General features: G+C 39.7%; 1 protein-coding gene across 6 annotated transcripts in view; it reads right to left on the bottom strand.

Moving 5' to 3' along the window:
• Positions 1 to 2,370: 2,370 nt before the first annotated feature.
• Positions 2,371 to 16,640, bottom strand: part of mllt10 (MLLT10 histone lysine methyltransferase DOT1L cofactor) — an 85,684-nt gene continuing 71,414 nt past the window's right edge. For 4 of the 6 annotated variants that reach the window (XM_061921945.1, XM_061921949.1, XM_061921947.1 and 1 more), the window contains 10 exons: positions 15,751 to 15,899; positions 11,594 to 11,711; positions 9,371 to 9,443; positions 8,225 to 8,424; positions 7,796 to 7,945; positions 7,658 to 7,704; positions 5,900 to 6,159; positions 5,775 to 5,795; positions 3,866 to 3,953; positions 2,371 to 3,764 (listed from right to left, as the gene is read on the bottom strand). In XM_061921945.1, coding sequence (XP_061777929.1) covers positions 3,750 to 3,764; positions 3,866 to 3,953; positions 5,775 to 5,795; positions 5,900 to 6,159; positions 7,658 to 7,704; positions 7,796 to 7,945; positions 8,225 to 8,424; positions 9,371 to 9,443; positions 11,594 to 11,711; positions 15,751 to 15,899 — 1,121 coding nt within the window. In that variant the 3' untranslated portion in view covers positions 2,371 to 3,749. The remainder of the gene's footprint in view (positions 3,765 to 3,865; positions 3,954 to 5,774; positions 5,796 to 5,899; positions 6,160 to 7,657; positions 7,705 to 7,795; positions 7,946 to 8,224; positions 8,425 to 9,370; positions 9,444 to 11,593; positions 11,712 to 15,750; positions 15,900 to 16,640) is intronic. The other 2 variants (XR_009809825.1, XM_061921946.1) reach the window with 2 other exon arrangements.

The following is a 16,640-nucleotide window of genomic DNA, read 5'->3' as shown; positions in this document are numbered from 1 at the left end:
AGATATGCCTTTAATCAGGTCTTAGTATAGTCATTCCTTCTAATAACGCCATTAACAATGTGTTTAAAAAAATAAATAAATGGAAGTGACGCCAGTTTCAGTCATAGCATTAAATTAGTAGATTTTAAAATATTTCAGAGTTGGATTTATATAGCGACAAATAAGCCCGATTAGTTATAAAAAAAAGCATAAAATGTATAATATAAGACGACAATTTGAAATAAATTTGTTTTTGCTTTCATCTGAAAGAAATCCTACTTTGCTTTGTCGGGAAAAATGAGGACTACAGCTAATTATGTATTTCACTGAAAAACATTGCATAAAAGAGACATTAAGCAAATATGTCATAATGTAATTATTCAAAAATGTATACTGATTCATATTAGAAACAAAAGATGTAACAAAATACATTGAATAGTTTATTTGCATTTTGAGCCAATGTATCCACCAATTAATTGCCAATAAAAAAGTGGTACATTCCACACACGCACACACCTGAGCCTGGGCCTGCTGCATTAGTGTAATCATCCAGGGGCTTAACCCTCCCCCCCTTGCACAGGTCTTCTGTTTCCGTCCACCAGGGCTTAGTCATGTCTTCACTTCACCATCAGGCACCTGGACAGGCGGCACACACATGGGGTCCTCCATCAGCTGGTAAGCCCTCTATATGGGTGGGTGGGAGTGATGATGGACACAGTGGCTCTGCTGTGTGCAGGGTGCAGAGTGGAGGGGAAGCAGCTTATAAAAGAGAAGGTCTAGGTGGGGTGTGTGTGTGTGCCATTTAAACAGGCCTGGTTTGATTGACAGGCCTGATAGTGTGCATGGAGGAGGGGGGTTGGGGGGGGATGGGTGTTTTGGGGGTGCAAGTGGTCGGTAAAGAGGAGAAGGGGGGGGGGGTCTGTGTCTTTGAATTCAGGTTACATTGTGTGCGTGCCTGTGAATGCAGGGGAGATGGGGAGTCACGGGGGGGTGTCTTGGTTGGGGGCGGCAGGGGTGGTGGAGGAAAGTGAGCTTTTAATTACCAGGGTAGAAGCAGATGTAGCAGAGTGGTGCCCCCACCTTAAAACACACACACACACATACATAGGAGTGTTCCTTGGCAGCTGGAAGTCATCAGATATGTGTGTGTGTGTGTGTGTGTTAGGACAGCAGTCTTGAAGCACGTTGTTTAAATGTAAAGATTTTCATTCACTAGTCCCACTTCTCATTACACTTTTTTCTCCTTTTACCTCTTTTTGTGTGTTTAAAAATACATTAAAAAAATCCCCATCCATTTTGTGGCCACCACAGCTGCATGTGGAAGTCCCCATGCAGTTAATAGCATCCGACATAAAGGCGGTCAGGTTGGTATCGTCGGTGCAAGTGTCAACTGCCTTTAAATAAAAAGTGTTTACATAGTCTCCGGAGACTGCAGACTGGTAAATATTTTCACAGCTTTTAATATGTTCCTTTAGGTCAATCCCACAGAGAGACCGAGGCCATATATCAACCAAGAGTTTGCCATCTTTTATCAAAGCATGGACAATATGTGAGCAATGCTAAACCAGTATACTATTTAAGTTCATCTAATGTGTATGACTGCTGACATATTACATGTTTCTGTGGTGCTTTTTTTTTCTTTTACAGTTTCACTTTCTTTTGAGCCTGTATCCACAAGAAATAAACAGTAATGCAACATTTGTACAAATCTGGCATTTTATTGTGTTTATTTGAATAAAAAGGGTGCATTTAAAAATATTTATTTACCACTAATAATTTCTTACACATTTTTAAATGTATTTTTTAGGAATGGCAGTGGTTCAGTGAAAAATGTCTTAAAATTAGAGTAGAAAATTGACGACAGAAATACATGAATAATGGTTATTCAAAAACATACTTATACATTTAAAAAAACATGTTTTTTGTTAAATGATTAAAAAAAATGTATTCAAATAAATCAAATTTTTGAATTTGGACTAATCGAGATTCATCCCAGGTCATTACTCGGTTGCATACGTAAAATTATTTGAAGACCCCAGTATTTGGACGCAAAGGCAATGTTTTTGAAATATTGTAATACAGGAACATCTTTTTAATGTTTTAATTGAATGCATGTCATTTGCTAAAAAATTGATAACAGTTTGAGCTGAAGTTTTGTCTGGGTTTATTTTAAAGTAAAATTTTACGTCTGCACTGACCTGATCTCTGAAAGTAAAACAACCCTCGCCATCTTTAAGGTATCTGTATGCAGTTAAAATAATGTCAAACAGGCAAAATAAATGTGTTTGCGTTCATTCGTAATTAATGCAATATTTTTTGTGATTAATCAGGAGTTAACTCATTTAATATGCCAGCTCTACTTTTTCCAATTACAATACACATAAAGACCTGTTAATTAATACAGAGTGTTTCTTTAATTTGTGATCTGAAATACAATGTCATCCCACCCACCCATTATTTTTTTTTATTTGTACAAAACTGATCCAAAGCAAACAAAAAAAGAAAAAGTGCAGAGATGAAAACATGGTGCCCAGGAGTATAAAATGTCAAGAAAAAAAAATGTCCCTGCACATATAAAAATAAATTAATACTTTTTGTGTCCAGTCACCTCCGACCTTAATGTCTGGTCCTAAGAAAAATTCACACATACATTGGCGTTCCTTTGCACAAACACGATCACTTATGTACATTGACGGCCAATGAAAAAGATCTATTTACATTTAACGAGGTAAAAAACAGGTACAATGACACCACTCCCATCATCAATGATCCGCTTTTAACACACTGAATTGAAGTCAAGAGCTTATTGGAAGGAGAAAAAAAAATATCAAATGAAAGCAAACTTTACACAGTAGTACAATGGGATGTTAACATCGGAAGGCTCGGAAGATGCATCATCTTGCAGCCGTGACATAAATAAATAAAAAGCACAATAGGAAAATTGCCTTTGATATTTGAGAATACAGCACAATAAGATTTCCTGGTTATCATTGACAGAACAGAGTGTTTTATTAGCAGCTGCCTCAGCAACTAGCAGCAGAAAGGTATGAGTGATGGGATAAAAGTACAAGAAAATTAAAGTTTGGCCTCAGGCACTTGGGCGTGGACCCTGATTGGCCGTTGTTTTTTGTTTGTTTCTTGGTCTTTAATTGGCTGCTGCTGTCAGCCATTTAGGTCCTGTGTGTCAAAAAGAGGTAGGTACAGCAAAAGGGGCTGGCCCAGAGAGTCAGATGCTAAGACAGACACAGCAACTGCTTTTGTGGAAGGGAAATTGTCTTTTTTTCCGTAGTCTTTTGTTTGCAGCCTAGCGCGTGTGCTAACATGTGCACAGAGGCCCCCTGAGAGTGCGACACAGCAGAAAGACAAGGTCGGGGTTGGAGAGTGTGAAGAGGACGGGGGGGGGGGCGGAACAAAAATAAATCAGTATGAAAATAATAAAAGTGGCATCACAGCAGATTTTAAAGCAGCACACAAATGAAAATAAATAACAAAAAAAAACTTCAAAATACAAAATTAAGTTTTGCTACTTTTCGTTGTAATAATGAATTTTACTTGGGACTTCATGTCTTCTGCAAAACGTTCCTCTCAGTCAGCCCTGAAGGGGAACGTGTAAGTGCAGTAGATGCCATGGCGGTAGACGAGCAGCTGAGGAAATGTGGCTGATCCTGATGCTGCTAGAGCTGCTGGGTGGAGCAAACATGATGGGGTGGAGCGGAGGGGGAAATAACGACGTTGTAGACAAGAGGCAGGGAAGGGACATAGGGGTAAAGTCAATGAAAGTGCTCCTTTAAAGAGGACGAGTATGGGGAAAAGGGGGGAAATAAAAAGATTTAAGAATACGTTTTTTGAAGAATATTGTGTGTGTGTGTGTGTGTGTATGTCATACCGCTGAGGGCTGGGATGAGAGCAGCTGCTGGAGTTGATGCTGCTGGATGAGAAGCCTCTGCGTGTCGGACAGGGCGAGCCGTGCAGCGCTACGCACACAAAAACAAGAAGCAGGACATGGTGGCAAGTGTCACTTTATTTACTATTTAGTCATCTCTCGAAACATTAAAATTACACCACTGTGCAAAAGTTGTTTGAGTTCAGGAGTTCATTTAATTCAGACTCAAGACGCGTTATTACGTTTTTTTTTTTCCATTTCATCTGCTCAGTAGAGCATGAAACATGCAATTAAACACATTATTGAATTATTTCACATTTTATTGTGAACCTTAGCTTCATACATTGTCAAATGTGGAACAGCCTGCCAGAGAGCCTCGGGACTGGAAAAAACGTTAAAAAATAACAAAAAAAAGGTAAGAAGCACACAACTTTTTAATCTTTTTAGTGATCACTTTAAACCCTCCTAGTTTTCTTCATTTTTATATTCTGTTATTTCCTTTTTTATTGCATTACTACTACTATTATTTTATCTATTTAAGATTTGTGTTAATGTATTATTTTTACATACATTTTTAAATGTTTTGTATTATTTTTTAGATGGCGCTGATTTGAGTTATTTTCCAGTGTGGATGCCTCAAATGTGGCGTTTTTCCTAAATTTTCAGTGCGATGTTTTGTTATTGGCAATAGTGCTTTATGTGTGTGTGTGTGTTTTATTTTTGGTGAGACACACGTTGTGTTGCAATTTGCCTGTGCATGAAAAGTGCTATACAAATACATTTTAATTGAAATATATTCTAGTTTATTGAGATGCACTTGTATATTCATCTTTTTTTTTTTTTGTATTTAACTATAAGAAGGGCTGTCCGGATCAACATTTCAGATCTGATTCAATTTCAAGTCCATACTTGTTTTATACGTATACTTGTATACAAATGTTTTATAGCAAGTAACTAATGTAAACATGACACATTTTTATAAAGCTTATCTTATTCAATTCAGAATTGTTGTAAATCGGACGTATTAAATTTGTGTTATGGAATGCTGCAAATTATTTTTCAACAAAACGACGTGGGTTGTGCACAATAACTCAACAAAGCAAAAGCTACTATTGGCTCCCATTTAAATCATTTGAGTTTTGCCCTCAATGCCCAAAGAGAATTAATCCTGAGTTTGTAAACAATAAAAATAGACCCAAAAAGATTTAGTAATAAGAACAATAAAAATATCCATCTAATCATTTAAGTATCATTTATATACTAATGCTATACTCGTTATCAACATCTGTATCGATCACTTCTACTTTACATCAAAGCTTTAGTGGTTAGCATTTAGTGTCGTCCTGCTCGGTCTGTGTGTGTGTGTAGCATGCTTAGCCATTCATTTTCCTGTAGTACTTCAGTAATAATGATACTTGGGAAAAAAAATGAAGTTTATTTTCCGGCCATGGTTGTTAGAATTACCATCTTAGAAGCAGCTTCGCACAGTGGATAGACGACGCGTTTGTCGCAGCTTGCTCTCAATTTCGAACCAGTGTTCTGATAAGACACGCACCCTTCTGGAATTCATGCAACTCCTGCATGTGTGTAATAAGAAATTTGAGAATGTAATTGTGTCTCTCTTGAAAAAAATCTTTCCTGTTAGCACACCTTTTAGCCATGTAAACATTTAGCACACGTTTTAGCCATGTAAACATTGAGACACAGCTGTGGTGAAGTTAAAAAAAGGCAAATAGTGGCCGCAATCGGATTCCATGAAATCAACTGTTACACATTCTTATGTTTTGCTTTCCCTATTGAGAACTGGTATCATTCAAACACAGGAAGTGAACAAACTATCGGTTTAAATAAGCTCATCATATTACATATCCTTTTCAAACAGGTTTGAAAAAAACAAACCCGTCTGTCTCACCTGGTCTTACTCGTTCCAGAGCTGCAATAATCCAACATGCCAGCCAAAGGAAACAAAAGTTCCAATCAAGCTCAAACATCGGACATGTCGTGTTTTAAGTACATACACATTAGCTAATACAATACCTGTTGTTGCCGGGCAGTGTGATGGTCGTGATGGCATGCGGGCTCCCTGCCGACGTCTGAATCACACCGTTCAGAGTGACGCCCCCCATGCCGAGTGCGCTCCCAGCCCCGAACGTGCCCATCAGGCCCGACACCGGGGTCGCCCCAGGGGCACTGATGCCGTTCAGCTGCGGCTGTGGCGGGCTCTGGGAAAGTGAAGGAGGGGTGGACAGGGAGGAGGTGGAGCCGCTACTGCTGTGGCCACCGGATGACGCACTATCCTAGAGGGAGTATAAATACTGACGTGTCATGTGGACTACTTGATGAGATCATACATTGGTGCTGTAGCTCTTTGAAAGGTCTGATAAAAAAATAATTTGCAGGCGATTACTCTAAGTGCATGGCAACTTAACAGGTGGCAATTTAACACCAAAGAGAGAAAGCTAAATCAAGTAATTTCAGGAAAAGGCGAAATGACAAAGTACAACTGCAGGCTGATGGATTTCAACAATCTAATACATATAAAAAAGAAATCACATTTTCAGAAAGTTTTTCTGTTAATCTGTGACCGAAAAAATAGGTTGTGCAAATGTGTAAATGTTATTATTCTAACTAGATATATATGGGAGATAACCGCAATGTACTGTTTACATATTAAAACCAACAACTTGGCTTTATCAATTGAATCTATGATACATTTGTGCCATTATGACAATTCAAGTGCAGTCGCCCCTCGTTTATCGCTGTTAATTGGTTACAGTCACAACCGCGAAAAACTAATTTCGGCAAAGTAAGAAATATTAATTATAAATCAAATATTTCATAGATACAGCATACACAAATCAGATTATTACCTAAATACGTTTTTCAACATTATGAGAGCTTTCTAGACATGAAATAACCCCCTTTAGTCAACTTTACACTCCTTCATTCCAATATAGCAAAACTTCTTGAGGCTGAGCTAATCTGTGGCCACGATACTAACAGCACTCTGATTGTTTTGGTCTCCTCTAGAGGCCAATAGTACAGTTGTATTAATATATTTAGAATTTTTGATTAACAGATACCCCAAAGGGAATAAGCGGTAGAAAATGGATGGATGGATAGCAGAATTGTATTACAAAAATAAATACAAATCTGCAATGTGGTAAAAAACACTATTTGAAGCGCGATGTAGTGAGGGACGACCATACTTGCCAACCTTGAGACCTCCGAATTCGGGAGGCGGGGGGCGGGGTTTGGTGGTAGCGGGGGGTGTATATTGTAGCGTCCCGGAAGAGTGCTGCAAGGGCTTCTGGGTATTTGTTCTGTTGTGTTTATGTTGCGTTTTGGTGCGGATGTTCTCCCGAAATGTGTTTGTCATTCTTGTTTGGTGTGGGTTCACAGCGTGGGGCATACTTTTAACAGTGTTAAAGTTGTTTATACGGCCACCCTCAGTGTGACATGCATGGCTGTTGATCAAGTATGCAATGCATTCACTTACGTGTGTTTGTAAAAGCCACATCTATTATGTGACTGGGCCGATGCGCTGTATATACGGAGTAAAAGCGGACGTGACGACAGGTTGTAGAGGACACTAGAGGCAGTGCCTTTAAGGCACAGCCCCCAATATTGTTGTCCGGGTGGAAATCGGGAGAAAGGTTGTCCCAGGAGATTTTCGAGAGGAGCACTTAAAACTCCCGGAAAAATTGGGAGGGTTGGCAAGTATGGGGACGACTGTAGCTAAACCTGACTGTGTTCTGTGCCCAGCAAGTTTCAAAACTGAATGTGAGGGTTTACCTGAGCTGCCACAGGTAATGATGAGTCAGTGACTGCTCCCTTTACATCTAGAACACAATGTTTGGAATAAATGACATGCACAGTTAATTTACTGAAGTGAGTTTAGTGACCTCTGTGTGTGTATGTGTGTGTGTGTACCAGAGGACGCTGATGCAGGCGTGAAAGGCACTGATAGCTGAGCACTGAGAAGCTGCAGTCTCTCCTTCTTCATGGTGAGCGTTTTAATTTGCTCCTCCAGCTTCCGATTCTCCTGCTGCAGCTGATGGAGGGACTTCAGCATGGCCACCACTGAGTGGAAGGGAGAGAAAGCAGACCACATTTGACAGTCAGCAGCTGAACTGTTGTGAGTTTATGTTTCTGAAAAGTCCTTCAAACTGGCACCGGTGACAATGAAACCCCTGCACAGGCTCCACATGGCATGTTTTCACAACTGGTTTGACATATAGACTCCACAGAGAGGTTAGAGGTCAAGACCAGCTACAGCACAGTCTGACACAGGGGGCTGGACTTGCCAAAAACAAAAACTTCAACCTGATCCTTGAAAGGATGTCCAATGTTTGCTCTCACCGTCCCCTTGCGCTCCCTGCTGCAGAAGGAAGCTCTGCCCTTCATTCCACTGCCTCTCCAGGAGCTGCTCAATGGTGGTGGCCACCGGGGGCAGCGCCTCCCCGACGCCTTCTCCTCCGCCCGCCCCTAGCAACCCGAGCCCTGGTCCCGGCAACGACCCTGATGGGTCATAGCGTATCTGCAGGCCACCAATAGGCGAGCTGAATAGAGGGAGCGCAAGAGAATGCGAGCACAGATAGAAAAGGAGAGATAGAGAGGTCAATAGGGAGATTAATGACCCAACATAAATGTCAGACAAACATAGACACTGCTGGCAATAAAACTACATCAATTTGTTGTTACAGTGGCCTCTAGTGAAAAGGGGCCAGGCTTTTAGTCAGAGAGAGAGAGAGAGAGAGAGAGAGAGAGAGAGAGAGAGAGAGAGAGAGAGAGAGAGAGAGAGAGAGAGAGAGAGGAAAGAAGATGGAGAAGGGCGGACAGGCAAGGTGAGACCGATACTGTGTTGACGCGGTAAATCTTAGAATGTCTGTGAATGTGTGTTTTCACAAGATATGGAATCAAAATCTTTTAAACAAAAAAAGAGCAAAAATATGGTCCTTTATTAAAATGGAATGTGGTAAAAGATGATGGATTACATCATCAAGAAGTTAAACTTTTAAAACTAAGTACAACTTTTTATTTGAAACTGTCAGGTATTCCAACATAAATTACTGACAATGTCACCCACCTTATCAAATGAACTCAGCTGTCCCGCAAAAAAAATGAAAAAGGATTTCTATGATCAACATCCCCGTCTTCAAAACATTTCCAAATGAATAAAAACACACTGGGAAGTCCTTCCATGGCCGATTAAAAGCTGGTAAAAAAAATCCAATTGCAGTTGAAGGATGGTTACCACCTTCAAAAACACAGGTTATCGTTGGCTGACAGAGCGAGAACTGCCTGTAGGCGTGTAGGAGCAAAATGGGAGTGTGTGTGTGTGTGTGTTTACGTGTGTGTGTGGTATGAGAGCAAAAAAGAGGAGATGAGGGGGCCAGCGGAGGGAAAAGCAGAGAGGGGGATGGGTGAAGAGGGGGGTCAGTTTGGAATGTAAATGGGGACGGAGGGAGGGAAGGAGAGCATCTGTGTGTGTGTGTGTGTGCTCACTGCGGGGTGGTCTTGGGAGAAGCCCTTATGGAGAAGCCCTGCACACCAACGCTGCCGTCTCCAGCCTCTTGATCTGTGAGCACACACACACACACACACACACACACACACACACACACACACACACACACACACACACACACACACACACACACACACACACACACACACACACACACACACACACACACACACACACCATACTTCCAATTAAACTGTAACAAAATAAAATAATTATTTGGACACTTTATGAGTCGGCACAAGTTAAGAGGTTAATTCAATTGGATTAAATTGTTTCTTTCTACTACTGTTACCAGGACAACAGAAGCAAGCAAAAATGGGTCACTCAATGTGGTTTGTAATTATTTATTTTTCCAAGATGGACAATAAATTGATGAATTGAATACACATAACTTGTCTATTGATGATAGGTACTTAATAGTCACTTTATGTGTGTCAAGGGAACGCTGCATCACTTTCAGGTGAGAATTATCTCTTCATTTTAATAGTGACATCATTACTCTGTAACAGTCACACACCAGCCTTCACTCAATTCCGCTCTCTCTCTCTCTCTCTCTCTGTCTGTGTGTGTGTCCAGTAGGCCTTGCTCGCTCTCTGTGTCCGCCTTCTTCTGGGCCTCTGGCCAGACGCTTCTTTTGATTTCCCTCAGAGACAGTAATGAATCACACATGCACGCAAACGCACGCTTTCGCATTTACACGCTCGTACCAAACTCCCCTCCACTTAAAGACAGTCAATCCAAGCGTTTACCCCACCGGGTCAGCACCCGTGGTCCCGCGCCCGACTTGTTTTTTCCCTCTCTCTCTCTCTCAAATGTGCGCTCCGTTCGTAACCCTTTTCCATCCTGACTCCTCCCACCGCACACTCAAAAAGCAAAGAGAGAAACGGCTGCCAAAGTAAACTGGCGGATGCGCACACGTGTTTACGCTACACAGACTGGATAACAATAACAATAAGGAAACCGTAGCTGTACTGTACAACAAACACATTTATAACATGTAAATAACATAGTTTACTTTAGTTGACTTCATCTAATTATTAAATAAAAAACTAGTGCTGTCAAATGATTATTTTTTTGCATCAGATTAACCACACTTGAATTTATATCAATCACAGGCTACTACTGGATTACATAATTTAAACTAATTCAAAAAATAGTCTAATACATTGACACAAACAACATTTTATTGTCAGAATTTCATAGATGAACATTTTTAAAAGTTTCACTTGAATTCACTCCATCTATTTGCTCAAAACTTGCTGGTAGTTGAATTGACATTTGCCAGAAAGCCCAATAGACGGAGTCTCCTCATCTTTGCACTGACGTTTGTATTGACCTGATCATTGACCGTATAACACACACTTTTTAGGTAACTATCTGCAATTAATGTAAAAGAGCCTGCACGTTCAAAATCATTTATTGTGATTCATCTGCATATATACATTTTTAATGCCATAATTTGTGTGGTAAGTCACATGAGTTAACTCTGTATTTTTGACAGCCCTACTATTTATAATTGTTTGTACTTTCATTTATTAATACAAACACACACACACTTTAACACATAAAATAAATATAGACGCACATTTAAATAAAACAATTTAGCAAGTAAATTAATTCCAAATAATGTGCCGTTAAATGTATAGGATTTAAATTAGTGTTGACGTTGGAATAGCCGTCATCATGTCTAAGAATTACACAATACGTTGCTACTCACACACAATGCAAGCACGCGCACGCACACACGCACGCGCACACACACACACGCACGCACGCACACACACACCCCTGTGGCCCTGTCATTCAGCCTGATTAGTGACTTGACCTGCGGGTCAAAGCGGATCTGGCTCTGATGATGGCGACATCAGTCGTCCTCAGGTCTTAACCTTCTCCTTTCAAACTCTCCACAATGTTTTGTTTCACAAAGTAGCTACTCTTCTTGATCATCATCACTGTAGATGCCATTTTTCACTTAGAGTCTGAAAACTTCCCATGTTCAGTTGATTGTTCATGGGGAAAAAAGGAAGTTGATGATGGAGTGTCACTCGAGCCGGCAGGGAGGAGTTTGAAAATTTCACCAGCATTGACCCTTGACCTTACCGCAGGACCACGAGAAGGGGGTGGTGACAATCCATTATCCCCCCCTCTCGCTATCTCTCTCACACACACATGCTTGTGTCACATGGTTGTGTGCGCCGTACCTGCAGGCGAGGCCTCCGACTGGGCGATGAGCGCCGCCATGGCCGAGTTGGGGTTCAGCCGGTTGCCGAACATGTGGGAGGGTGCCATGTTGAAGACGGACCCAGGAAGGCCGCTCACCTGCAGTAAAGAGACAGTGAAAACTTACAATAACATTTTAAGACAAACGCCAATACAGCTTGATGCTTTGTGCAATAAAACAAGTATATAAAGTAAAAGCCATTCTTTGACATGAAGCGATATTTATAATGAAATGTAATGGTCTGATATTTTAAAATAGTTTCAAAGTGTAAGCTACAGCATTAATTTGTATGTTCCATATAGAGTATTTAATGTACTGCAATTAGTAGAAATCCCACGAATACTGTAAGTCTCTTCCTAAAAATGCTTTTCATAATAAATACAAAAAGTGTTTTTAAAATTCTAGTGTAAATGTACTAAATGTTTGTGTAGAGTTATGAGGAATGTCCTTTTTGTGGTGCTTTGTTGTGCTGTTGTATTGATTGTCACTGTCATGGCAACAATTTTACATTATAGAGTACTTACCTTTATAAAGGTGGTTTTTTTAAATAAAGCATTGCAAAAACAGCAAAGGGCCAAATACAATGACAATTTAAAGGATGTGGGTATTTTTTCTTTGATCGATTGAAACTTTCATTAGTAGATTGCTCAGTACAGTACATATTCCGTACAATTGACCACTAAATGGTAACACCCCAATAAGTTTTTCAACTTGTTAGGTCGGGGTCCACGTAAATCAATTCATGGTAGCACATTTGATACATTTTTTACATTAAAAATGCTATCATCAAGCCAATGTACATCAATATAAATTATAAAACATCCATATCTTAGCTTTGGGATAGAAGTGACAGAGTAAATTAGTATAAGATCTAATAACATCTCAGTATTGAATTAATTCAATTTTTATAATATAGCTATGGCCAATAATAAACAGGCTAAGGGCTACAAATGGACACCCTTGATGTAGTGTGAAAAAGTGTTTAAATTTCCCTCAAACAACAATGTAAACAAGGACTACCACTCACAATTATGCTAATAGTCGACGAGTCATCAATTATTATTTTTTACATTAGTGGACTAGTCAAACGATTATTGCTTATGATCTGCTGTACAGTGTCTTGATTTTTTAACTCATACAATTTATTATAGTGAATTCAATTATAACAAAATAAACATTCAAAATATTAATTTTATTCCTCAAAGTATATAACCACAGTGAAAAATAAAACAGCTTTAAAGTGCAAAATGTCCTGTTAACATGACATTAAATGCAAAAAATATTTTTATCCAGTACTATACTTTTAGTGTTATTTTGCTCCAATTATTAATATGAAAGAAAAAAAGTGTAAACATGAACATTCCTGGTGGTCTAGCAATTAAAACTCTATTAAGCTACAATTTGACAATAAATCTTTGTTGATGAATTTCTAGAATCGACGTTGTTGATTATGTCGAATAATCGTTCCAACTAATTTACATTTAAACATTTCTAGAAATAATTTTTTTTAAAAGTGGGGATTTCTACTTGTGTTTTAATTTCCATCACTGCTCATGACGAGATATTGATAATGTATGTGCATGACATCCTTGTATGTCCATAAATAAATAAAGACAAATTAAATCTGCAGGTTTAACAAATCTGATTGTTTTCTACTAAAACATTTTTAAAAAACTATAGAAAAAAAGTTTAAAGAATATTGTGTTGCCACATCCATTGTGTTCTGTTTCACGCGTGAGGCCCGCCAAGCCCTTTGGAGAACCGCCACGGCGCCAACATACTGACAAAGTGTTACTGATGCATAGAGTTTAATCCAATTAAGGTATTTCCCCAAATAGGGGCCACGGAGCAAAGGGTGTGGTGAGGGTGAGAGGGCGGAGACAGACAGGAGGGGAAGGAACAAAATGGCCTACTGTTTTGCTACCTATCAGATTTATTAATACTGAAAGATGCGCAGTTTGGTTTTTTTGTTTATCATGACTATCGTGAATACTGCGAATTTCTAAAATAGACTAAAAAAAACTGGAAACTAGAGGTGGATGAAGGGTCATGGAAAGCGCTGTGGTCTCTCATTTACATTTGCTCAAATAAGATATCTTAAGGCAGGGGTAGGGAACCTATGGCTCTGGAGCCAAATGTGGCTCTTTGGATGACTGCATCTGGCTCTCAGATAAATCTTAGCTGGCATAATGAAATAATTCCGCTGGTAATCAGTGTCAAAAATAACGTTCAAAATATAAAACATTGTCATGCATTTAAAACCATCCAACCGTTTCCTACCACACCTGTGAAATAAGTGGCTTTAAAGGTAAAAGCATTTGATCTACGATTGGTTAGCTTCAGAATAACAATGTTATTAAAAAGAATAAGAGACTTATTATTCTCTAAAAATGTTGGTCTTATTTAAAAATTCTCGCATTTAGTTGTATTCAGTGTTAAAAAATATTATATGGGTCTATGGAAATACATTTTAAAATATTTGGCTCTCATGGCTCTTTCCGCCAAAAAGGTTCCCGACCCCTGCCTTAAGGGTTGAGACAGCCATTATCCCCCATTACTAATTAAACATCAAATATGGAAAAAATCCTGGAAAATTCCCTGCAAATGAAAAAACCAAAGAAGCAGCCACCACCAACCACCACCCGCTGTCCATTTTCCCTTCACTGAAATCAGTAGAAATTTTCCCCTCACTCCCCCTCCTCCTCCAAGCACCATATTCCTGCCTCCTTCCCATCAACATTCATTTTTCATTTACATTCATTTTTCATTCAAAGACGCTCTGCTTCTCTCTGTCCCGGGCTGATAGCCAATAACATGCAGCCAGGAGCTGGCTAGTGGACTGAAAATCGCAAATGGCCTTTGCGCTGTCTTCAATACACACACACAAGCATGTCGGAATCTTTTCGCTTTGTCAACTTTTGTGTGTCAAAGATATACAGGCAAAAAACACACACACTCTCTGTATGGGTCTACCTTTAACTCAAATAGCCGTGGTGTTCTATGCTCCCCGAGGCCTCCTGCCTGTCCTAAACAGACGGAACTGGCTAAGATGAGTGCCAGGCCTGAAAAAAAAGGTCACCCCAAGCACACGCACGCGCGCGCACACACACACACACACACACACACACACACACACACACACACACACACTTTCTACGGCCCATTCCATCCCTACTGTGGTGCCTGTCAGATGTCATTACATCACAGGACAACGAAGGGAAAAGGAGAGCGATGGATGAATTGGGCGGGAGGAAAAAGAGAAAGGGTGGATGAGCGAACAAATGACAGACGGAAAAAAAAAAGAGGTGCTGAGGGGACACAGAGAAAAAAATGGAATTGGGTGGGCAGTGACAGAAAATGCTCTCTGAGAATGTTTTGAAAAGCAGAACAGTGAGGTTACAGACTACAGATAAGGTGCACCCAGCCTCTTTTAGGGCACTTAAATGCTGCTTTTTTAAGATACAAAATAGCAAACATTAACATAGCAAGAACTAAAAGATGTTTTGAAAATGTTATTAGTGAAACCCAATTAAACACTTTGTTTAGTGAAATAGTTTTCAGCAGGTTTCAGCAATTTCGATTTTTTTGTCTTGCAACAAATTTACAATTTTATTGTTAATTAAAAAATATTCACTATTGTATATAATTTTTCCTTATTCTCTGTTTATTATGTGACAACCCCATCTCCACATTGTACAAACTATTCAACAACAAACCTGTATCAGTTGTATGTAGCCTATTCAGTTGTTAGGGATGATTTTCGCATTTTTGTGGTGACGCTGTTCAGTGTAATTATGAAGGCCATCGTATATTAAAAGAGTATCCAGCTTTCTTGAATAAACCCGAAAACCCCTCGGCGTGCACTGTACCATCAGCTGTCCAATAACTCACTGACAATAGACAATTCACACAAGGTCAGGACGCGCACGTCTCGCGTGTAATTAACGTGCTGTGGGAGATGAGATTTGCGATGGAAGACATTTAATTAGTGAACGGTGGTTTATTTGCGGTCCAGCAGTCAATTTGCACTTTATTGTAAAGATGTAAAAATAAAAAATAAATATTTTTGAATAAACTGTGGTTTTTGGTGTTGGGGAGGCAAACAGAAGGATGAGCACTCATGTTTTTGGGACTTACGTGTGTGACCGCCATGCTGGTCAGCGGTGCGGTGGCAGTGAACGGAGAGGGAGGGGTTAAGGACGGCGTGGGTTGCGGGTGCTCAGCGGGAACTCCGCCCATGGTGATAGTTCCTGGCCCCAAGGAAGCATCAACACCAGAGAAAACACCTGTAGGTATACGGTCAAAAAAACACTCCAAGATTAGAGATTTCGATCAATATCTGACATAAAAATTACAAATGGTGGCTGCGCATGAAAATATACACATTTTTCATTTTGTTTAAATAGACACCTCTCACTGTCATCTAACATCACAGTGGATTCTGCTAATTTAATAAATTTATTATATTTCTAGGGTGAAAAATGGTGGTGGTCGGTTTGTTTTGGACATGCTTACACTACCACTTTGCATTTAAAACAATTTGCATTTAAATACCAAACACAAAAAAAGGTATTTAATAAAAAGGATGTCAAATTAAAAAAAAAAAAACTATTTCATTGTGTGGCTCATTCATTATAGTTTGAAGCCAATAAACTTTGTAAGTTTTATTGTTCTTCAAATATTACGCTTTTTTGTGCTGAAATGAATGAATGAAAATGAGCAAGTCAAATCAAGTCCTCAATAACAGAGCTAGGGAGTTAATATTAAACATAATTTAAATAGACTTAAATGTGCAGGAAACCCCCCCAAATGTAAAAAAATATGCTGATAAAAAAAACAACGGAATTTTCTATTGCACATAGAACGAGACAGCCCATTTTCCACACATGCCATATTCTCTTATCTCTGCCTGCTTCCCTCACACACCCCCGTGCTCAGCCACTAACCAGGGATAAGCCCTGCCCCGGCCCCCTTTGACCCCAGCAGAGGAGGTGGTGGTGGCGGCGGGGGAGAGGGCCCCCCAGACC

This window comes from Nerophis ophidion, linkage group LG15 (genome assembly GCF_033978795.1).
Source record: "Nerophis ophidion isolate RoL-2023_Sa linkage group LG15, RoL_Noph_v1.0, whole genome shotgun sequence".
NCBI classification, from domain to species: domain Eukaryota; kingdom Metazoa; phylum Chordata; class Actinopteri; order Syngnathiformes; family Syngnathidae; genus Nerophis; species Nerophis ophidion.
This window is presented reverse-complemented; position numbering and strand designations above follow the sequence as displayed.